The sequence below is a fragment of the Gobio gobio genome (genome assembly GCF_949357685.1).
Source record: "Gobio gobio genome assembly, chromosome: 21".
Classification (NCBI taxonomy): domain Eukaryota; kingdom Metazoa; phylum Chordata; class Actinopteri; order Cypriniformes; family Gobionidae; genus Gobio; species Gobio gobio.
The window spans coordinates 32474852-32499764 of NC_137117.1; the positions used below are offsets into that span (position 1 = coordinate 32474852).

The 24913-nt window shown below is 38.3% G+C and overlaps 2 protein-coding genes across 2 annotated transcripts in view; one reads left to right on the forward strand and one right to left on the reverse strand.

Moving 5' to 3' along the window:
- Positions 1 to 853: 853 nt before the first annotated feature.
- ppp4r2a (protein phosphatase 4, regulatory subunit 2a) lies at positions 854 to 16012 on the forward strand. Its single transcript, XM_079802542.1, has 9 exons — positions 854 to 1016; positions 1618 to 1699; positions 2552 to 2722; positions 3397 to 3490; positions 3590 to 3627; positions 3739 to 3813; positions 3945 to 4082; positions 10939 to 11228; positions 14350 to 16012. Exons 1-9 carry the CDS (start codon positions 983 to 985, stop codon positions 14688 to 14690), a joined length of 1263 nt encoding a protein of 420 aa, XP_079658668.1. The 5' UTR covers positions 854 to 982; the 3' UTR covers positions 14691 to 16012.
- Positions 15285 to 24913, reverse strand: part of pdzrn3a (PDZ domain containing RING finger 3a) — a 51192-nt gene continuing 41563 nt past the window's right edge. Inside the window, exons 4-10 of the mRNA XM_079802541.1 lie at positions 19789 to 20045; positions 19582 to 19672; positions 19221 to 19319; positions 18998 to 19060; positions 18819 to 18920; positions 17810 to 17887; positions 15285 to 17669 (exon numbers count right to left, since the gene is read on the reverse strand). Coding sequence (XP_079658667.1) covers positions 16194 to 17669; positions 17810 to 17887; positions 18819 to 18920; positions 18998 to 19060; positions 19221 to 19319; positions 19582 to 19672; positions 19789 to 20045 — 2166 coding nt within the window. The 3' untranslated portion in view covers positions 15285 to 16193. The remainder of the gene's footprint in view (positions 17670 to 17809; positions 17888 to 18818; positions 18921 to 18997; positions 19061 to 19220; positions 19320 to 19581; positions 19673 to 19788; positions 20046 to 24913) is intronic.

Genomic DNA, 24913 nt, shown 5'->3' on the forward strand with positions numbered 1-24913 from the left:
CACAATGTACTCGCAAAGATAATGTTAAACCAAACAGTAGTTTAGTTTAGTAGTAGTAGAAAATAACAGCAAAATCAGATCAGACACACACATACTTATAGCACTTTATGGGAATTCAGATGTAATTTGCTGTTTTAAAGAAAACACACGAGTTTAAAGACATTTCAGTCCATTGCTTTTGCGTTTTCTTTTATATACTGTATGTATGTGTGTATGTATGTATAAGCTCATTTGTTGGATCCCAGAGAAGCAATTTACACTGAACATAAAGAATTTAAAGTAAGTTTAGATGTAACCGAGAAGAGAAGACAATTAAAAAGAGAAATGTTGGTTGTAAAGGTAAGACTCATATCATATGAGTGCACAATTAGCTTGCAAAATACTCCCACTAATAGGCTATACATATTCTTTAATAATTACATTTTTAATTGTACATACACTGCCTCCCTTTGGTTAGCTTTAAATTTACAGTCTCTTGCAAATATATTCAGACATATTAATTGTTTCATTTTACTAAATTAACATATCTGTTAATGTTTACAGACCGCCCACCCCTCATTGCATGGTATTGATAAGTGCTATTTCAATGCACAACCTCATCAAAACCAACCAGAACTGCTTTATTATGCTCTTTCTGGGCTGAGAAATCACTGCCTCTGCCTAAATCAGCAACAATACAGTATAAATGTTACAAGTTCTGCTATTACCTTCAACGTTTTATTTGACATGGGTGGATGCATAGGGGTTACAGTTTAATATCTAGCAAGTTAACAACAAGCAAGATTGTTTCTCGCTCCTCTATGCAAAACGAGCAGTTTTCATAAACATCCAGACCTGGCGCATGTGCAGCAGCAGCCGTCAAGGAGTGACGTCACCGACGCCATATTAAAGATTTGCTGCTGTTTTCTCCGTGTCGCTGTTGCCATCTTTCTGTTTCCAGCTGGACTCAGAGAGACCAGAGAGTAGCAAACATACCTCCACAATGGAAATCGACACACTTCTGGGAGCATTTAGAGGTACCGCTATCAAATAACGAATGACAGAAAAGGTTTGGCAAATTCGTTAGCTTGTAAGCTAAGCTAGGAAATCAAACTAGCAGCCAATGCTAGGTGCTGGTCATGCCGGAAAAGCATTAAATATAACTTATAATCGATATCGATTGATTCTCAACAATACCCAGAGAATGTGTTTGAGTTGATCTTGGAGATGTACCACGTCGGAAGTTGATAAAGTCCTCTGCTACCCGGGAACAGATAGAAAGCCGGTTAGCTGTAAGCTACACTGCTGTTACTATGCGAGCACAGAATACACTGGTGTAGTCGCTTATTTACTGTCTGAAACTTCTTACTTGCATTAACTTAGCTGCACAGTCAGCAAAAAAGTTAGTCGGGGCACTTATATGTGTGACTTAACTTTGTAGAGGTGTCTGCAGAAGAGAAATGTCAGTTTCAAAGTGCTTCATTGACATTTTTTGGCTCATGAATGCACATCAAAAAGCAATGACAGGCAATAACAATAAAACTAAATGGCAGACATTTTGACAAACACTACAGAATGAAATGAACATTCCACAAGACATTAATGAAGCAATATTGTTTACTGTGTTGTTCACTGTAGATTTCGAGAAGAAAGGAGAAAAAGAAACCTGCCCTATTTTGGATCAGTTTCTATCGCATGTTGCAAGAACAGGAGAGACCATGTAAGTCCAGCACTCTCACAGACCGATTCCAAGTCAAATGCACTTAAGTTTATTCTAATGTAAAGAGAATATTGCTTTATTCACAAGTATTTTAAAGTCAGCGTGAAATTTGAAGTTCTATTCTGGGGCGGTTCCTCCACCTACCGATGCCTGCACTATTTTTTTGTTTTGTTTTTTACTTTAAACGGTACATGACACTCGCAGTTTCTGTCAGTCTCTTGTTAACCTTGAGTACCTTTCGAGTAGTATTGCATCCTTCATATCTCCGAAGAGTCTTTAGTTTTATCATATTTATAAAAGACAGATACGCTGTACTGATTCTTTCCGAAAACAGCCGAGCTTGTGAAGGCGTGCAGTGGGTATATTCACTATATAAACTTTTAAAAACAGTAAAAAGTATTGTGATTATTTTATTGAGTGATAGGCAGTATCAGTGACATTATTAAAAGATTTGCTATCCAGTGTCTTTTTGTCATCCCCTCAACCTGCTTCCCTAGGTATTTTTACACATATTTATAAACTATAATCATTGGCTTCCCGTAACGGTCGTATGAGAGTAGAGTTATGCCGGAAGAGTGACCTCTGACCCAATCGCAGCAATTAGCAAACAACAACACTCCAACCTTGATAGACAAAATTAACTCTCGCCCGATGTTTCTTCTCATTCGAGAAGCCGTTTCACTCAGATATACAGATAATAGAGAGGAAAAGGTGATCATAATTTTCTTTTCATGCTGCAATTTTACCCATTCAGACTGTGTTGTTAGAGTAAACTGTTAGAATAGATTCTAATTCCCTATATTGAATTGCCTATTTCATCATCTTTATTGAATCATTTACATCATTCCTCAGCATTCAGTGGTCTCAGTTTAAAAACTACTTCCTCTTCAAACTGGAGAAAGTGATGGATGATTTTAAAGCCTCATGTCCAGAGCTACGGGGACCTGCCAATCCAAACGTTGAGTACATTCCCTTCGAGGAGATGAAGCAGAGGATCCTCAAAATCGTCAATGGATACAACGGGTAAGAGACAACAGACATATTCCACAGTTCAGGTGGGGGAAAACATTGCTACAGCATAGTATCTTGATATTTTGAGTAGGGCTATTTTATTGATAAATGGAGGCCGAGTATGAATTGATTCTGGGCCTGAATTTTAGCTCAGGATTGCGATTGTTGTGCATAAATGAGGGAAATAATTATAATTTCAAATCTTTCTCGCAGCTGTAATTTCACAATCAGCACAAGCAAATCATTTCTCTATCGGACACGCACCGTGAAAGCTTTAAGACACCACATTATCACATAAAATGTATTGTAAAAACAAATACATTGGCTTGAAATGTGAGACATTTAATTTGACAACTAATTTCTACTAAAATGTGTAAAACATGAGGAAGGAAAATATTGAATGAAGGAGATGGATGTGAAGATGTGAAATGAACAGACTGAGAACTTTATCTTATTAGATAAAAACGTACATGGACAAAGTTTGGGAACATTTGCAGTTGAAAAAAGGTAATCGCAATGCATTTTATTGCAATACTCCGCATATTGCAAAATGTTTCAAATCACAATATTGTATTGTGGCTTAAGAATCGTGATAATGTTTTGTCATGGGGCCTCTGGTGATTCCCACCCCTAGTTGTTTAGTCCCTGTGGGAAAATATTAACATTTAAAATGATTTTTTCTTTAGGATTCCTTTCACTATTCAGCGTCTTTGTGAGCTTCTCACTGAGCCAAAAAGAAACTACACAGGAACAGACAAGTTCCTCAGGGGTGTGGAGAAGGTATGTTGCGTTTAAGGAAATGAACAATTCTTTGGGAACAGATTATTGTATTTGATAATTGAGGCAGATCATATAATTTTTTATTTTTTTTTATTTTAGAATGTAATGGTGGTCAGTTGTGTGTATCCTACCTCAGAGTGAGTCAAACTTTCTTTCTGCTCTTTTATGGTTTTGTGAGTGGGCAGCTTTCAATATCCGCTTAAAAAAAACACTCTGCTGTCCCTAATATGCATCTTTTATTTTTAAAGGAAAAAAGGGTCCGGTTGTGTTAACAGAATGAATGGTGTCATGTTCCCTGGAAACACTTCAGCCTTCCCAGATAGGTGAGTTTATAATTTGAACCACTATTGTGAAAACTTTTGAAAATAGCCGTGTGAATGTTAGTGCTCACTGTAAAGAGAGACTAGTATTTTACTGTCCGATGGTTTGATCTGTTTTTGATTGTCTGTGATAGAAATGTGAATGGTCCAGGAACACCCAGGCCACTGAACAGACCAAAACTCTCCCTGTCCAGCAGTGTAGCTACCAACGGCCTTCCTGACAGCACAGAAAGCAAAGAACAGGCCTCTGAGCAATCAGAGAGAACAGTCAGGTAAGCCTAGTGTGTGAATGTTTTCACATTCAGCGCTTCACAGCCGTTACATATCACACACCCCGCATTTGATTGGTCCTGGTCAACTACTTCACTAAAACGCTCCCAAACGGTACTTTTTTTGTCTTATTTTTAAAGGGGCTATATGCAACTTTTTCCCCAAAATAAACGTAACAATAGCCTTTTTATTTTACCATTATGACTCAAACATCTCCTGATGAGCATACTGACACCTTGTCCGCTCACAGTGGGTGCACCTATAAGCCTGTATCCTATTTTTCCTATTTTCTGGTGGGTCGTCTTTTCCCGCGCTGTCTGCGGACGTGACGTCACCACCGCTGTGAGAGCGAGCAGAAAATGAGAGCAGTTCTGTTTTTTGGCCACAGGTGTCAGTCGCGAGTTTAAATTTCAGAAAAACGCATATAGCCCCTTTAATTCTTCTTTTTGAAAATTCTCTCTGATTTGTTTTGCCTCCATTGCTGCTAAAACAACCGGAGCCCGCAACTGTGTAGCTTAATGAGAGTCTGCAAATTAGTGCTTGATGGAAAAATGAAGCTTTAAACACATTAATATTTCCATCATGTTGGAAAACACTTAGAATAATTTCTGTTAAGCTTGTGTATATTTTTAGTTAAAGCTGTTAAGTTATTAAAGGGATAGTTCACCCCAAAATGAAAAGTCTGTCATCATTTACTCACCCTCAAGTTGTTCTAAACCTGCATGAGTTTCTTTGTTCTGCTGAACACAAAAGAAGATATTTTATAGAATGTTGGTAATCGAACAGTTGCTGGTTCCCATTGACTTTCTATAGTAGGGGGAAAAAAAATACTATGGAAGTCAATGGGGACCAGAAGCAACAAATTTCAAAATTGTGTAATTTGAGGGTGAGTAAATGCTGATAATTTTAATTTTTGGGTGAAATATCGCTTTAATCAATATATCTTGCATTGTTTTATATAATGACCACTAGGAGGTGTCCTAGGCATATGTTTTTCTTGAAGAGATATATTGGTTGTTGTTGTTGTTGAAGAAAATGGAAGTAAAAGAGTGAGTCCTGTTCGTTGCGTTTCACCGTGTAATAACACATTAAAGGAGTAGTTCACTTCAGAATTAACATTTCCTGATAATTTACTCACCCCTACGTCATCCAAGATGTTCATGTCTTTCTTTCTTCAGTTGAAAAGAAATTAAGGTTTTTGTGGGTAACATTCCAGAATTTTACTCCATACAATGGACTTCAATGTGGTACAACGAGTTAAAGGTCCAAATTGCAGTCTCAATGCAGCTTCAAAGGGCTTGACACGATCCCAGCTGAGGAATAAGGGTCTTATCTAGCGAAACGATTGGCCATTTTCTAAAAAAAGAATAAAAGTGTATATACTTTTTAACCACAAATGTTTGTCTTGCTCTGCTCTGCGATGCGCCACATATTACGTAATCCCGTTGGAAAGGTCACGTGACCTGGGGGTGAGTACATTTATCAGGAAATTAATTCTGAAGTGAACTACTCCTTTACTGATATCTCTCGTCCACCCACAATTAATTGAAATGTAATTTTTTTTAATTACTTGGCCACCCGACCCACAGATTATTTGTGGATTATAACCGCAATCCATGCATCACTAGTTTGCATGTGACTAGGGATGAAACGATTACCGGTTTCACGATAAACCACGATAAAATGTAGTGACGGTTAGTAATATCGCTTAATTTAATTATCATTAAAACCGCGTGTGATTATAACGATTTTGAAAACTGGCGGTAAATCCTGTCGAGTCAGCATCAGTCTGGCGCAGCTCTGTTTTTTGATTGAGAAGAAATGGCAGAAGGCAGTGACAGCGCCGGGGAGATTTTTCAGACTTCTAAAAGGACCAAATCTGAGGCGTGGTTAGGGCTGTAACGATTTGCCCAAAAATAAAAACCTCGATTAATTGAACATTTTACCTCGATTACGATTAATGAACGATTATTTTGCTCTTTTTTTTTTTGCCCTCATAAAGGTTTTTGAGTAAGTTCACTGATAAGGTTTGTACTGTAAATATGTTCTACATATTTATATATAGAACAGGTGGATTTTTTTTTTCTAATGAAAAAGTGCATTTCTTTGTGATTTTAAAATACTTGAAGGAAACGGTTCACTTTCAGCAGTTATTGTCTATGGGGCAGATTCCTGCTTGTTGTACATCAGATACAGATAAATTAACACAGTAGGCCTACATTACATTTATTTGAATGCATTAATGAGAGAGTGATTTGTGTGTGTGAATTACTCATACCGTCTCTATTCATTATGAAGCTGTGGTTTGTACTTCAAAGGTATTCAACTATATGACTATAACGGTTGAGTTTCTAAGCTCCTTTAGTGACTTTACTTTAGTCACAGGACAGCGTTGAGACTGCGTTTTTTGCGCGCGTGATGTGCGAGCTTCTGTCTGAGTGTTCGTTTGTCACAATATATCAGGCATTAGTTCAACACAATACACATCTGATGGCCGAAACTTTAATGTTCAAACTGGCAGGGCTTAAACCACATACAAATGACAAGCTCTGTGAGGACGCAGGTGACAGAGGTCTGCCTTCAGGGCGCGCGCGTGTTGTCAGAGACGCGACACGGCTCGGCTCGGCTCTCTCTGTCACAGAAAAAAGCTGAGCACTGAACGGATACGTTTTCCGTATTGTTGTTTTTGAATAGTGCACAAAAAATCGCTTTAAATGTTGAAACTGGCAAGCCTTTAAATGCATGTACTTGACAAACTTTATGAGCACGAAAGTGAAAGCGATCTGGCTTCGGGGCTTGCACGCGCCGTCTTTGTGTGTGTGTGTGTGTGTGTGTGTGTGTGTGTGTGCGCGCGTCAGCGGTAGGCTATATGAAGAACAGCAATAAACTGACCTGTATAAACTGTGTAAAACATGCAGCTACTATAGTGATTCTGGGCATCTATAAACACAGATAACTGCTCCTGCATCTCTGTGTGCCTGAAAACTGCACTTGATGTGACTGACGGGGCGGAGTCACGTGAAAACCGAAATAACCGACATGGGAAAAATACGTCGGTTAGAGGTTCTGAATGTCGGTTTTGGTTATTTTTCGATTAATCGTACAGCCCTAGGCGTGGTCATATTTTGGCTTTTACAAAAGTCCTGAGGGAAACTTAATCGAAGATGGTCACCCTGTCTGCAGAACATGCCAGAAGAAAGTCAAAGTAATAGGGGCAAACACTTCAAATCTGCGAACCCAAGGCAAGTGGACTTTGACCTCAATACCAAAACTATGTCTTGGAAATAATAACATGAAGCGAACGAACAAATTCAGTCAAGACTAGGGTGATAATCAGGGCTTGACATTAACAACCGCCATTTGCGGGTGTAACGTTATTTCGTATGCACACTTTGGCGGTTGAACTTATTATAGTCTTCTCAAAAGCCATCTGTTATAATCGCGTTGCGCATTATAACCACTCACATGTGTTTCTATTGAGTTTATGAATGAAATGTCTCATAATCAGATCAGCCAGACTCAATTATGTTCAGAGCGCACTCTCACTCGCTGAAATCTGCACTCAAAGCAGAGATAAACGTGCGATGTACGCAGGAGATTCACTCATCATACAGTGGTTGACTGTTTTTGTTCTATTTCAGCAGCGAAAATGGTTTCAAACAAACACAGCAGAACTACAGCACATCTGATATGACTGGCATAACGCTGGCGAATTAAAGAGCACCTATCATGGAATTTTGAAATTTACCTTTCATGTAGTGTGTAACATAGATCTAAGTGAACAAAAACATCCTGTGATAGCTTGAAATATGACAGTGCACCGTATATATAGTTATTTTCTTTCAAAAGTAAGAGTCGACTCGGAGTCATTTTTAAGAATCGTTAGAAGACCGAAGCTTTTTCTCTGACTAGATGACGTCAACTTGTCAAGTTATTTGAATACGATACGCCCACTTATTGCGCTCCAAGACGCCAGTGAAAACTAGAAAACATCATGGCGACGAGACGCTGTGTTCTGAAGTGCGACTCAAAAGCAAACTTTTTTCATCTGCCCAAGGATGAGCATTTGAAGACTAAGTGGCTTGAAGACAAACCATACATCGTCGCGATTGAGTGTTTATTATTAGTCGTCAAATGTATGTTTCGCGATCTCAGGAAGCTTTTATTATGGACTTTTATTATGGCACATGGTATCTTCTTCGTCTGTCTGTACCATATATGGACTACATGTGCACAGAGCGCCCTCCGGCTGCCAGGATGAATTGAAAACAACACATAAGAGACTCAATCGCTCATGATTAGGCTATTTCTGCCCATTTTGAGGAAGTATTGAATAAAAAAATACTCCTCTGTTTAGAAATTTGACACAGACATATGAGAATCTATCAATATGTCTCCTCATCTGCACACTTTTGAACTAAAAGCCCTGAGGGATGTTGATTTGTCGCGAGTCTTCGTGAGGAGTTTTTTTATGAATGAGATCAGCTGAGGCTCATATTACAATCAAACAGTACCGACGCGGTTTTCATATTCATAACTCCTGACACATATTAACAAATTACTGTCATTATAAGACTTTGATGGGCGTTCCGTTTCCGAGAATATCTGCACAGACTATACCAATCACAACTGACTGGGTCATCTGACCAATCACCGCAGATTAGCGTCACGTAAAGGCGGGGTTTTGAAAAGTGAATCACTAAAGGAATCATTTGAGAATCGCTGTCAAAACAGGTAAAAATAAATGCATATTATAAGAAAACTAAAGTCTTTTTTGTCATTGCATGCATGCAAAACTGTTGTTGGGGACTTCTAAAACAATATTTGGAACATTTTAAATGCCATGATAGGTGCTCTTTAAGGGACCGTCTCTAAAGTTACATACAACATTGGTAACGTTATACACGTTTCAAACTTCAATAGCATTTGAAGAGAATGACCTTCATAAAACTGTAAAATGTTCATCTAGGTGTCAGGTATGATGCACACATTTTGATATTTAATAAAATAAACTGTCAAATCATATGGAAATATGGATATGCATCATTTCACCAGGATACTGTTTGGGCTCTTACACAAAATATGCTGATTTAAGTGCATCATTGCTGAACACTGATGAGAATATTGCTTGAGAATATATTTACAGAGATGATATTAGAGATTATATTTCCACAAAATGATTATTATTTATGCGTTGCTATTGACGACGTCCATTATAAGGAAGGAAATCTCACAGAATAGAATCTAGCTTAAAAAAGTGCATAGAGCTGCTTTAGTTATTTGTTGTTAACTTGTTGAAATGTTTTAAGTGTGTGCATCTGTTCTTTTTGAACACTTTCATCTCATTTGAACAAAACCGTGATAATATTGATAACCGTGATAATTTGGACCACTATAATCGTGATGTGAAATTTCCATACCGTTTCATCCCTACATGTGACCCTCTTGATCAAACCGTGTAGCCCCACTTTTTAAAGACCATATGGAAGATTTGATGAATGCAGTGTTTTTTGTTGTACTAATTTCACTTATCGTTTTACGTATTTACATTTGCACACTTTTTGCATAATTTGACAATTTAAAGTGACAAAATAATAGTCAGTTTAACTGAAAAGATATTTACCTTTCTCATTGACTGCCACTTTCAGGGATGTTTATTTATTTATTTATTTATTTTTTCTTTCTTCGAATTTAAACTGATTTCCATATTTTCCACCCTGAAAAGTATAAATAAACCTGCATAAATCAGAGGGGAAAAAAATGGTTTTGGGGGGGAATGCTGATAACCGTATGATGATTGAAATCTACTTTAACAATAACAATAAACTGCAAAATGTTAAGTTTCCTATTACATTTATTTACTGCATGGATTGCTCCTGACAGCGCGGGACATTATTAGCATGGTTTCAAAGCGCCAAATCTGAGTCAGCCTTGAAGTGGTGTTACTCGCCAGTTGCCCGGAAACTTTTTTTTTTTCTAATGACTTTTGACACTGCATGGTGATGAGAATGTGATATGGCTTAATGTGATCATCAAATCGCAACGGTTGTGATGTAATTATAAATATGTAATCTGACACATAAGTTGCTTATTTCCATTTGGGAACGCAACATTCATCATGAGAATAGTTTATAAATCTGTTGTTTTTCAACAAAGAGAAGCGATAAGCTCAATGGGTTAACGATTCAAAACCATAAATGTTTATAAACCTCAAATTAATAATTGTTACATCAATAACAATTTTATTTATACGTTTATTACAGCTCATACTTTTATTATAAATTCATGCATACCAGGTCACTTTGTGTTTTCTCTAAACGGATAGCTATCCAATTTTTAAAAGGCTGAAAGAGGGGGCATTTTTTTCGCATCTGGTTGTTGAAGACACAAATTTTACTCCTCCAAAAATAACTACATATACGAGAGCGTGTTATAACAGCTCCCGGCCCAGTGAAACAGTCAGAAACTTAAAAATGACACTTGACCCCTGTTTTAGATTATCATGGTTTTAGATGTGCAATAATTTTTAGGATAGATTTTCATTGTTTAAGATTCAAGTTTGGTAAAACAAAGGTATAACAAAATCAACACTTAAAGCATTTGAAAGTTACTAACAAAAATAAAATGAAGGCATAATGAAAAGTTTTCAAGTTTAAATGGCACCTTTTATATATATATAAAAAAAAGCTGAAATCTGTTAGTTGTAATGCAAAAAATGAGCCCTTTGATATCAATAAATGCATGACTTAGGCAGTTAACTTGCCAAATAAAAGCAGTGAAACTTGCATCGTAATTTCATGGATCTGTAACTGTGTGCATTTGGAGTCTTAAACTTTTTCCTTTTCTTTGTTTTTTTAGTGAGTCGTCATCAGAAGCAGAAGGTTCACACAGTGGTCCAGTGAAAAGTAAACATTGTGAAGATGAGGACGCAACGAATGCTGAAATGCAGAAAGCAAAGAGGCTCAAGTTTGAAGAAGAAGAAGATGAGGAGGAGGAGGATGAAGATGGAATGGAGAAAGAACCAGATGAAAAGCAGTTGTCCTGCATATCAATAGCAGAGAGCTCATCGGATCTACCGCAGTCCTCATCAGACGTCACTGCAGAGGTGAAGGATAATAAACCTGACGAATTAGTCGCTGAAGACCAAGGTATGTCCTTTTTACACTTTCAGAACCTAACCTTGTTTTGACTTCTCTAAGAAACCACAAGCAGAATTACCTAGAAAGGGTCTTCGGAGCACATTGGCATATACTCACAGACTTATTGCATCTAACATCCTGTATAGACCGTAGGGGTGTAACGGTTAAAATTTCCCACTTTTTTTGGGGACACGGTTTTTACCGTACCTTTAGCAATGGCTTCCACAGACAGCGTCCCGGTTTCAGCTCGCTCAGCGCCCTTACTTCGTATCAGTGCGACCATCCGCCTCGGTTATTCCACCGTAGATTATCGGTCTTTACCCACACAAAAGTAATCCAGGGAGCACCTTCACGACACGCTGAAAACAACACCTCACTTTCCTCCTTGACTTTTCCGCACGCTGCTTCCAAAACTTCCCCACCATGTCTCAACAATAATGATGGAAGACGAACCTGACAGAAGTGACTGTCTCATGCATAATAACTAAATTATATTTTATGCATACTACAGCGCAGTGATTGGATTGAATGAGCTTTGTCGAGAATCGCTCGAAACGGTCGACGTCAGCATGTTCGAGCAGCCCCATACTTGGGCCTACGGTACACGCTGACGTCAGCTTCTGTGACGTTGCTCCGACTCAGCTTTTCAAACCGGAAGACAGAAATCGCTCTGAAAAATAACTATTTTTCTCATATGAATAACATTAATGAGTACCTTTAGTGTTTTCGATGATGTGCAGCCTACACATATCTGTTTACATCTCAAAAAAAGTGTTTTGGGGTTTCATGACCCTTTAATGTTATGAAGCGACAAGAATACTTTTAAGACTTTATTCAACAATTTCTTCTTGTCTGTGCCAGTCTCCTACGCAGTTTATGTTGTAAATACAGTACAAAGCTATGGCGGAAAGCTATTGGGCTTGTTTTTGGCTAGTTTTGAATAGCAATTGGGCGGGTTTTGTCGTAAAACTTGGCAACCCTGTCTGCACGCACGCTGGAATAAGTAAGATGAGTGTAAACAGTCTTTGCCGGTGTTGTAAAAAAGGATACACAGAGTACTACACGACAACACGATCATTTCTGAGAGAAATAGTAAAGGTGACTGCATATACGAACAAGTTCTCCGTTAAGGGTTAGAACAAATTCAACCCAAGCGCTCTTTAGTGACTTGGATTATTACGTTACTGTTGATCATCTGTCAATCATCGTATAAAGCCCGCCCTGACAATTTCATTGGTCCGAACAGTTTCTTTTTGGGCATAATTACTCCCCTATGGAAAAAGTCCAGACCGAACTGCCCGAGCAGGAAGTGCTTACATTTTCATACCCCTAAACATGACGACGCGGAACAAAACAAACTGTGTTTGTTTTCTTTACATGTCAGTCAAACGTCCTTTTGGGGCGGTCCTTGACCAATGAAAGCTGCAATTGAGTCCAGACTTGAAGATCTGGCTATGCTAGACTAGCCCTGGGCTATCGGGCAGTCCTTATTGTTGAGTCCTGCCCAACGCTTTCATTATGGTTTTGTGCCTGTCTGAATTAGTGCCTGTTTAAACAAAAGGTGATTGTGTGCTGATTCGATCAACACCCAGGACAGGTAATGATGACCTAAATGACTGGTCAAATAAGAGCATACGTCCCTCGCATCAAACACAAAGTTTACAAAGATTAACTGTTTTGTCCACGTTTTTTTGACCATCGCTGTTGTAACAGATTGGCAAGCCAGAATATTTCCAGACAGGAGATTTCTATGATGCAGGCAGCAGCTCTATCAGCAGCTTGTCTCTTTGCTTGCCATGCTGAACTGCAAAACACACCCCAACATGTGAGGAACCGTGAGTTCAGCAACAGATTTACATGCCAACAATTGATTGATCAGCCACTGGCATGTGAAGCGCACGCAGAGTGTATCCATCGACAGAGACATACATCAGCCGAACTGTCTGTTTTACGTGCATTCCAAACCGTGAGTGGAGAACGGTACGGTTAGTGTGTTTTTTACACTGTTACACCCCTAATAGACAGAGATTGAGAATGTCAGGTCAATTTTAATTGAAGCATCTACACTGCTTTATTGCTGTTGGATTATTAGCGTATGAAACTGTCTTAGGCTGTTTTCAAATTTGGTTTGATTGTTTGGTCCAAACCCGAGTCTCATTTCCCCCGAAGGTCTTTTGAATATTGCATTATGTGGCTCAGATCCACAATGCATTTGTATTATCAACATGAGTACTAGCAGCAGCTGTTTACCACTGTAGCTAGGTAACCGTTCATGCCAAAAATGGAAAGTGCTATTTGGTTCATTTTTTTTTCTTTGCTAGCAAAACTAAATCCTGACATGCATAGCAAAAGCAATTTCTGCAGAAAATGCATTATACTATAATAGGCTTCCACATAACAAACCAGATTACTTTGATGCCATTTGCTAACAGTATTGGAGTTCACATGAACCCTCTGCAGCCTCATTCAGAAAGCATACTTGTCTGGTGGGGTTTATACTGGACATTTAAAGGAGTAGTTCACTTCAAAATGAGTTTCCTGAAAATCTACTCACCCCCCCATCTCATCCAAGATATATATATATATTTCTTTACTTTGGAGGTCTAAAAGCAGAGAAGCCCCCTCCTTCAACAAAAGGAGAGATGCTCTGCAATTATACACAAACGGAAAAAATGACACATTATGAATTATTACTATTACCGGTGTTATACACATTTTACAATCTTAGAAAGTTTGTTAAAACTAAGAAATTACACGCATGAAAGTATGGGAATACAATTTTGAATATTTATAATATTTGTATTTATTATGATTATTGATGCTGGGGCTGAAAATCGGCTTTGCCATCACAGGGATAAAATGCATTTTAAAATATATTTCACAATATTACCCTTTAAAATAACTCCTTTTTATTTAAATAAATGCAGCTTTCATGAGCATAAGAGACTATAAAATCTTGAATATTCCAAACTTTTGAAATGTATATTCATAGTATTTGGGCGCAAACCGTGTAAAATAAGTCCCTAATGTTGGTCATGTGAGTAACCGCTGTGCTAATATTATCTTTGCATATCAGCAGCTGTTGAGCATGTATTTGCATACTTGACATTTCCTGCTCCTCTCTCTACAGAACCCTCTAGTACACAGTCAGAGGTCGTAGAAAACGGGGTGGACAAATCCGCTTCGGAAGATTCACCCGACCCTTCCCACAATCAGGCGGCCGTCAGGGACTCGGACCTATCCGAGCAGCAGTCGGAGAGAGAAGAGAGCTCCGAGGCTCAGGAAGCGGAGGAGAAAAACGACCCAGTCAGCAGTAGCAGCAATAACAGCAGTGACGAGGGAGTGTCCAGTGCAGAGACTCTATCTGCATGTCCCAGCAGTTCCACAGAGCCGGCAGTAGAGGGCAGTACCACTGCAGAAATCAGTTCAGACAGCACAGAGACTGCGGACGACACCATGGAGCAAGACTGAAGTGGGGCACCACGCTGTTGATTTTTACTCTACTGTACAAACACCCCAAAAATCACTTATCCTGCAAGTTTAGCAGATCCTTTATAGACCAGGAGAGGAGGGTGACGTCCCTAAAGACCTCTCGTGAAACATCTCCTCCTCATGACCCTTCTCAGGGCGTCTTCACTTAATATGGGTTCTTCAAAAACTGGAAGCTCAACTTTCTGGTGGTTTAGTGGAGCATTTGCCATTGAATAACAAGAGAGCCTTGTGTACATGGCATTTTTTTTTTTTTTCCCTTTCTGTAATTCTGTTCTAATCATGAGCGTCTTTCACTTCACATCTCTCCCCTGCTCTTCTAAGAGTGAAAATGTGGCAAATCTTTGGTTGAATTTGTGTGAATGTGTGCATATATTTGTAGGGGAAAGGGGGTGCGTGCGCACTTCCTTTAGTTTTGATTAGTCAACGAATGATCTCAGGATTCCCGTTGACCAGCAGACCAGTGTCTAAACATTCCAGGAGAACACCCCTTTTCTCCCAAATTGCCTTCTGTATTCATCTGCTCAGCAGCAGAATTCGACAGATTTTCTTTCTTTCCTTTCTTTTTTATTTTTTAGATCCTTTGATTTTTAACTGCCTTCCCAGCATAGCACCGAAATGTATTAATCCACTGATGCTGGTAAATAGATTCTAAAACGGACTAATGTGATTTTCCATGCACTAGATACTCGAGTGCTGTTGGTTGCAATGTGTAACTTAATATAGTGAGCTTGTCTCTTCAAACGACATAATGTGCTTAACCACTATCGAGCCATCCTTATTTGTCATGTGCTTTTCATTTTGTTTTATCAAACAATGGCAAACCGTTGTATGAAGGTTTAAACGAGCAACACTGTCAACGCCCACATCTCTTAAACTGTACTTTACATGCTTCCCACAGACATGTATACAGGCTGTCCTACCCATACTTATTTCCACAGCTCCTTTTTGATATGTAGAATTTTTAAATTAGATTTTGTAGATTATGATAAATGTTCACTGCTTTTGTGAAAAGTGAAATTGTATGAACTCCATGTGAACTGAATGCTTGGGCTTTCAACAGTATTCCTGAAGAGCAATAAAAGTTCACGTTAAAAGCAGCGATATGCTTAATCTGAGGCATTTCTAACCTTTTATCTGAATAAAACTCTTTGGAATAATCAGGTCATAGACACACAGTTCATTTGCACTACAATATTTGGTGAGGGGGGGAAACCTACAACTGATAGCCATCACATTTGAATAAGATTTGCATCAGTTCTTAAATAAACTATGATCAGTCGTTCAATGAAATTTCATCTTATAAACTGATGTGAATTTTTGCTGCGGCCTCAAGTTTAAGATAGGAAATCTGTACTTAGTTTTTTGCTATAGATTAAAGTCCTTAAATGACCCACCTCCTTAAATGAGGCAAGAATTCCCACACCAACCTGCACACAATTTTACACGGTAAACTAGTAAAGTGCCCTAAACCCCAAAAATCCCTTATACTGTAGTCACAGAAAGAAAGGAATTGTATAGTCTAGTCCCATCTGTGGGCTTTGTGCCATGTGTCAGCAGCTCCTGAATGGTCATCCAGTTGTCAAATATCCTCTTGTTCCTCCTTTTCATCATCTTTTTATGGCCAAGCTGGATAATATCAGGCTCCTCCTTGTTCATTGCTCCTGTTAGTCCCTTGTTCTCCATGTGGCACTGCTTCATGAGTTCCCTCCGTTGACGCTGTTCCTTGGCTTGTGCCACATGTTGTTTGCGCTCCTCTTTGTTCCAGTATCGACCCAGCTTTAGTTCACTTGCTGCGTCGTCATCTGTAGTTGCGCTGCAGCGTTCCTCTCGAATGCGCGAAGCGCGCTCCTTCAGCAGCTGATCCCTGATGGGCCTTTTGGTGATGTACCTTGTTCCATCGCTACGGATCTTTACCTTCCACCCCATCTTGGGCCTGGCATTAGTGGCAGTGGTTTCGGGGTTCTTGCACAGGCTGGCCAAGCTGACTTGACTTTGGATGTACTCCACAGCCGACTTCTGCTGGATGAGTTGCATGTAGCTTTGGTAGTGTTGTGCATGGGCTGGGATGTAGGTGTTCTTGTATGAAGAATGGTGTAAGGAAGTCAAAAGACTCTTCCTTGGGTTCTTTTTCTTACTCTGCTTTCTTTTCCCCTGATTTGTGACCTCTGGATCTCCAGGTAAACTCTTGGTGGGGCTGATCTCCTGAATAGGGGAGAGTTGATGTTTGGAGCATGCGGTTGTTGAGTTGCGTCTATGCAAGGGAGATCCTTTAGTCTTGTCTCCAGGAACCATCCTTTGGGAGTCAGGAGAATCGGACTCCAGAGCGGGATGTAAGCTCCAACAGCTCTCTCCAGTGTTGTAAGCACTAGTGGAGCCTTCGTTCTCCACCTGGTTATGGATGAGGTCCTGATGGACTTTAGTATTTATTTGCTCCGTTAAGTGCTTGGCTTGTTGATCATCACCTTCAGTATGAAGCCTGTGTGCTCGTATGATACTCAGGCACTCCAGCTCAATGTTCAGCAACTCCTCATTAAGCATCTGAACCTCCTGGTCATCACAGTCTAAACCAACCAACTTTCCGTATAGTGTGTCGTCGTGCTCCTGAAATCCCTGAAGACCATTACCATTGACCAGGTATTTCAGCTCAAGCTGTTTCTGGAAACGTTCACATGCCGTTCCAGGTATACCAAGGAAGTTTCCACTCTCTCCATGGTCAACTGAAAGGAAGGAGTCGTTGCTTAAGTGCATGTCCCTACTTTCAAAAGTGCCTTGACTATACTTGTGGTTTTCTGGGAGAGTGTCACAAAGGGAATTCTGGTCATCTCCCAAGATGTCCTGCTCTGAGCTTTCATCGTTACGAGTGCTTTCATCAGTGCGGCCAACGCCACTGTCTTTCTCGTGATGGTTGGACGGCAAGGTTGCCGTATCAGTTGTGCCTCCATCTTCTTCATGTGTGCTCTGTTAAAGTGAGTGGGAAGACATGTTAATAGGTTGCAAATCACTTTTATAGTGATGTTAGCACCTTTTAATTGGATCAAGGAAGCAATTTCTTGTTGACTTGACCCTCATTAACTTATATGCTGTGTGAACTCCCTGACCTTATGCTGTTGCTCCAGCTCCTCCATGTGCAAGTCATCTGCCAGGTTGTTTCTATCCTCCTCCAACCAGCCAACATCCTGTAATCCAAACCAAAATGCAATGTCATTCTTTTACTCAAATCAGGAGTCTCCAAACCTGCTCCTGGAGGGCCACCTTCCTCTTGAGTTTTGGTCCAGTGGGTTCTGGCGTGTTTAAGGGTGTGTTTGCACTTGGCATGTTTGGTTCGATTAAAATGAACTCTGTTGCAATTGCTCTGTTAGTGCGGTTCATTTTGAATAAGTGTGAACACTGCAATCCAGACCCTGGTGCCCACCAAGCAAGCAGACTGAGAACGCTGAAAAGATCGGCCTTGGTTCGCAAACAAACTCTGGTGCGCTTCAAATTATATATGAATGCAATACGGACCAAATACATGTAAATGAACCAAAAACGGGACAAGATGTGACCCTACAAAGGACCGAATGCTCAAGCAAACCTTCACAGTCCGGTACAGGCATCAGAACCGCGTTTCCTCGCAGCAGATCTTGGTTTGTGTGTGTGTGATGGAGGGATTCCACTACAATTGTTTTGACTCTTTTACATATTTTATAAGGTCTTTACGAGTTCTCAGCTGGTAAAAATACCATCATATGTAGGCTACATACATACAACAAGTGCATTTAGCCCGGCACACAGCACTGTTTTGGATGTCCGGTAAGTTCCGTCATGAAAAATATGTCATAAAAGCTGACCAATCAGGTTGTGAACATATCCCTGTGCCTTAAGGTTCGGTATCTTTAGGTTTGGTGTTAAAATGCCAATGTGAACGCTAAGCGGACCAGGACTAAATGGGTTTTTTTTTTGGGTCCGGCCAAACAAACCGAACTACAAGTGTGAACACACCCTAAATTGGATTGCTAAACCTTGTAGAAAGGTGGTCCTAGAGGAGCAGGATTGGAAACCCCTGACATAAATCAAATGAAATTGATCAAAATCATCATCTGCAAGTTCACAGAACCGTTAGCAGACCTGACTTTCTGGTCGAGCCACTAGCAGGGTCACATTCTTACTCTCCATTTTGGTCAGAAGTGTCACTGCCTCCTCATGGCTCTGGATGTCCACTCCATTGATCTTCAACATGTGAAAAGTAATATCAATTTTATGTTTTAGTCCAAATATTCCGAAAAACAATATGGAATCAATTCTACCTGGATAATCTGGTCTCCTTCCTGGACTCTGCCATCCTTTGCTGCAATTCCTTCTGGATCAATCTAAGCAGGGACAGAACCGTTTAGCATAAACATTTGATCTGTAAAACACTGGAATCCTAAAGCTGAGCAAGTCTGGTAAATATATACTGAGTGTATAGTAAATCAAAGATGTAATTTGACATTGCCTGATCAATTACTGTCCTCCATTTAAGAACACTACCTCATTAATATAGATGGCAGTCGTCTCGTCTTGTCTCGTATTGTAACATAACATCAGGCCAAGCTTATCCTGACTAGTTTTCCTCTGCAGATCCACTTCCTATGAAAACACAGATTGATTTTGATGACAAAGATTTAGCATTTTAATTGTTAACATAAAACATAAGCCAAAGCATGTCTGAGAGTGTACAGTGCTTGATGTAATTACATACTATACATACTATAATTTGCAAGGTAAATCCATGTGCAATTAAAGAGGTCTAAAGAGGAAAGTATATGAAATCAAAATTAAAATGACCTCAGGAGACAGAGAACATGATTTAAACATGCATCGTTCAGCAGCGTGAGTGCCAACACAATACCTCATATTCCAGTCCTCTACTCTCAATGTCTTTCTGTACGCCATCATGTAAGTCTGTGGGGTAAGGGGATTCACATCTTGCCATTTGACACCTTCAGTATAATGTAAAAATGAACATTAACTGAAGCCTCTTTGACAGCAAATCTGATTTTAATATGAAAATTGCTCTCAAGTTTCACTGTTATGATAAATGCTGACTAGCACTTACTGTGAGGGTGAATGGAAACTGTCCAGCACAGCCATACACAGTGGTGATGGTAACTTAGCCATAGTCTCCATGTGTTTTAAATATTTCAGAGTAATGTTAGTCTGAGTACTGTTCTCCACTCCGCGGGCCGGTTCATGAGGATTGCGAGTCTTGTGTGCCACCCTGCGCAGTACCTCAACCTCAATGGGGTCTTTGGCAGCTTGGAAGGCCTCTACTGCTTGGTCATGGGTTGCGACGGAAAGGCTCCTTCCATTTACCTATGCAAAATTGAAGTTTAAATGAAAAAAGGTGAGACGTTTGGAACATTGTTTTCAGAATAATAATGTATAGTGCAGTGTTGGGTGTAATGCATTGCTAAGTGATTAAAGGGATAGTTCACCCAAAAATTTTAATTATGCCATACTCGCCCTCAAGCCATCCTAAATGTATATGACATTCTTCTTTCAGACGAATACAATCTGAGTTATATTTAAAAAAATGTAATGTCCTGGCTCTTCCAAGCATTATAATGGCCGCCAAAAATGTTATGTTATGAAGTAAAATATCTAGCTTCCGGCTGACTGCCTTCCGTATTCAACTTACGAAGAAAGTGTAACGCCTCTCGCAGTTCAAAGCGCTAATGCTACGCCCGACGTCATCGTCGCGCCATGAACACTTTTTTCAGAAGTTGAATACGGAAGGCGGTCTGCCAGAAGCTAGATATTTTACTTTATAACGTGCTAAATATTGATATTTTTCAAAAACCCATCGATACGCTTCAGAAGGCCTTTATTAACCCTCCGGAGCCGTGTGGAGCACTTTTATAATGGATTGATGCACTTTTTTGGGCTTCAAATTTTGGGCTGCCATTCACTGCCATTATAATGCTTGGAAGAGCCAGGACATTTTTTAATTCAACTCTGATTGTATTCGTCTGAAAGAAGAATGTCATATACACCTACACTGTAAAAAAATTAAAATGGAAAATGTACTGGTAATTTTCTGCCAGGACATCATCCAGTAATTTTATGGAAATTTCCGTTAACCATTAAAACGCAATGCAATGTGTAAAACACCTGTAAAAAACCAATACACAAAATTCCTTCATATTTTATAGAGCACATTGTGCCCTATTTTTAAGGACTTTTTTACAGTGAAGGATGGCTTGAGGGTGAGTAAATCATGGCATAATTGTAATTTTTCGGTGAACCATCCCTTTAATTACTGTCATTTCATTACTTTTCCCCTTGAAAAGTAAAGGATTACTCTTTATTTTTTCTGTAATTTAATTACAATTACTTCTGATGAAATTGCATTAAATACTGTAAACTATTGAACAATTAAATAAACCAATTTAACATCAAAATGTTAAAATGAATGTTTTTCATGTAACCTCTCTTTATACTTTGGTCAGTTCAAGAATAATTTATGCAATGTTTTATTTGAATTAATTAAAAGAGTATTTCATGTCTGTCTTTGTATTGTTCAAATGGTCGAGGATGATATGGGTATGATATCCCCGATTTTGGATATGAAAGGGAATTTTTTTTAGGACAGTAATCTGATTAGACTGTTAAAGATGTAATTAGAAGCTAGCAATGAATTACTCTTTTAACCAACACTGCTGACAGGTCCTCATTAACTTTTACTTACAATAGTATTTTTGGAACCTTATTAGTGATATTGTAACTTCTTTTGTGGGTCAGTTTGTGTTTATTTATGTGTAAATAAACTGAACCCAAAGCATATTGAGTTTTCCCTGGGATTCGTACCCATGACTTTGGCATAGCTTCTGCCAAACTCCACCAGTTGAGCTACTGTACAAAAGCAGACTTTGCATTCTGCATGAGCTCTGCTTTTGCCAGGTTCCCTTCATATTATAGTCTTCTACAAGCTGACATGTTCATAACGTATAAGGACTCAGGAGAAAACACATTTTATATATTTCTATGAAATTCATTCTGAGCATTTCATTATATTTTAGAGAATACATTTAAAATATGACTTTAAAAACTCTTAATCTTATGCACTGCGCTTGTATGTATTGTCATCCCTCCTTTACAATATTATACACTGAACTTGAGTGCCATGGATGGCTGTACATTAACCTCAAAACCAGATGTGAGGTCAAAATCCAAAAACCTGTCTGACTCGATCTATATTTTGATCATTGTTCTGAATCCAATCCGGACGTAGTCTCAGCTTCTTGTTTTTTTTACTGAAACTAACACACATTCAAGTGTTGATAAAAACAAAAATGCATGAAGCTATATTTTGATATATTGCAAGTTCAGATAGTCAACCAACAAAATATTCTGGGGGCCATGACATTTTTGTGAAAACATTTTGCCACTGACTGGCAACTTAAAAAAAAACAGAACACAGGTGAGGAGTACAGTTAAAGGTATATTTCAAGTGTAAAAATTAATACCTATATAGGAACATAGTAGTATACTTAAAGTGCAAAAATAATATACAAATAGTAAACTATAAGTATGACGTTAAATTCACTTAAAGAAAACTTACAAGTTTACTTGCAGTATAAAACTACCACACTAGTAGTTTACTGAGAGTATACATAAAGTGTACTTTCATAAACTGAAAATGTGATTCAAATATTTAACTAGTAAACTATCAGTATACCTATAAGTTCACTTGTAGTACAGATGTACAAATTAAAAATCTAGTTGTGTACTCAAACTTTACTGCTGTAACACTTAAAGTATACACTTTTATACACTAAAAAGTGGGCAAATTTAGTCCCAAGTAGTATTTAAATAGTATACTTACAATTATACTACTAGTACATTGATATCATTATACTTACTAAAGTATACTTAAAAATATACTTGAACTTTACTTAAGTATTGAAGTATACTTATTTTTTGTGGTACAGAAAGACAATGCAGACAATGCATTTAATAGGCATATACATATTTATTTTGAAATGATTCAACTAGCTGACTGGAATGAGAAAAGGTTGTTCGAGTTGCAAAACAACCTGCAAGACACAAGTTAATGATTTGGTGACCAAGAACGAAAGACTCGGGACAAACGTTGTCATATGAAACACTGACTTCTTGACCTAAAACCGTTCATTAGGCTAAACATTGCAAAGTCGGTCCTGAATGTGCAAGGGCAATACACCGAGATATTTATGTCCGGAAGCTGAGTTTTAACATTATCACACAGTTAGTGAGATTTCATTCATTGATTGAAGTCCAACAGGGTGTGTAAAAGCTTTTAAATCACACAAGGAAATGGCTATGTGCCAGACAGCTAATGGGAGAGAACTTCATTTATCAAAGCGCTGTAAGACTCAAATCTCCAAGCTAATGTCCTCGGGGACCTCGACTCAATCTGCTGTCTGTTCTGGAATCTTGCAGTGGCAATAACACACATGGGAACTTTGTCAGTGTGTCCATTCATGTGTGAGCTGACAAACTACTTTAAATTCACTCACTCACACTGTTTCTCTTAGGCCTTTTGGCACACGAGGCAGAAAATTCACTGAATATACGTGAGATTAATTCAACGAGACACGCTTTGTCTGACTATAGCGACTTTTAAAGTTGCAGTGAAGCACGTTCTGGTTGTAGAGTTGTAGTTGGATAACTGATTAACCTGTTATTAATGAATTCATCAAACTCAAACTTTCAAAATTTATTTCCAACGTTTTATTTAAAAGTATGACATTCTGTATCTTGTCCAATTGAGGGGCTATAAACCAAAAATGTACGCAATTGTTTGAATAAAAAAATTTACGCATAAAAGGCTTATTTTTGTTATAAATTTAATTGATTGGGAGCTGCAGCACTAGCACATTAAAAATGTATAGATGGAAAAACATTTTTTTTTTTTTGTTACATCTTATTTACAACCGGTATTGCTAGGAAATTTCACAAATAATTACAAAGAAATGCATTGAATTAAATATTACATTTTGAAGTAGAAAGACTAAAATAGCATTTTCGTGTTGTACACTGTACATTTTTTGGAATACAATTTACAAGAAAATGCTATTTCAGTCATTCTACTTCAAAATTTCATATTTAATTCAATGCATTTCTTTGTAATTATTTGTGTAATTTACTAGCAATACCAGTAGCAAATAAGATATTTTAGTTTCTCCACAACTTTTTGTTTGCTTACCGTATAAAAAATTCATATTTCTATTTTTACCATCTGTTCATGTTGCCTAATTTGGCTAGTTTCTGCAAAGTGATGCACCAAAATATAATAAAGTTTGTTTTGCTGCACTGCCTGTGATATGAAGTTAATAAGCATATTCATTTTGTCATCATAACTATGTGCAAATATAAGTTTTATTATTATTATTTGCATTTAGCATTTTGGGCAACACTTTACTTAAAGCCTTTATATACAATGCATTACAAAAGTATTTTTAATGCATGAATTATGCCATGTAAAGCACCTTTTAATGCATTGTAAGGTCTCATTAATACTTAATAATTGTAACCACAGTTATAACACACCTTTTAAATAAGTATAATGCATTAAAACACATGACAAACAACACATTTCAGCTATAACAAGGAATCGGCTAATATTACAATGCATTATAACGTACATTATGAATACCTTCATAATGCATTATACATAAAGGCTTTAAGTAAAATGTTAGTGTGTCACATATAGGTCACACTTTCAGCCATAGGAGGTCAGCTGGAGGTTAAACTACAGTGGAAGCTAAGCACACAGGGATTGTGGGAATGCTACTGATCTATATTAAACCAAACCACATAAACAAACAAATAAACACACAGTCTGTAAGCATTTTGACGGGACCTCAAACATTTCTCGCTCTTCTTCAGTAGAGTGTGACCCTCTCGTGACCCTGCCAAATGCACACAGTCTCCAAAACACATTCCTTCCTTCGGCAAAATAACCTTTCGCAACCTTTTTAGCATGCAAAACAACCTGCGTAACCTCAAAGGCATTTGAAATGTGTTCATTCAATCAAATTATAATGAATGCAATAAATATGAATGACATTTCTTAAATCACTTTAAATTTAATCAGGCATCCAGGGTATGTTAATGAAGAATAAACAAACCAAAATGACAGCGTGACAAGTCAACTGCAACACAATGTAGCTTCACTACTCTATTTGTACTATGTCTTT

What these genes read in the sequence shown, in the direction of transcription:
- ppp4r2a (XM_079802542.1), top strand. Translation starts at nt 983, where the DNA reads ATGGAAATCGACACACTTCTGGGAGCATTTAGAG. An exon ending in GCAAGAACAGGAGAGACCAT is followed by an intron (nt 1,700 to 2,551) that starts GTAAGTCCAGCA and finishes ATCATTCCTCAG; the next exon opens with CATTCAGTGGTCTCAGTTTA. An exon ending in CAATCAGAGAGAACAGTCAG is followed by an intron (nt 4,083 to 10,938) that starts GTAAGCCTAGTG and finishes TTGTTTTTTTAG; the next exon opens with TGAGTCGTCATCAGAAGCAG.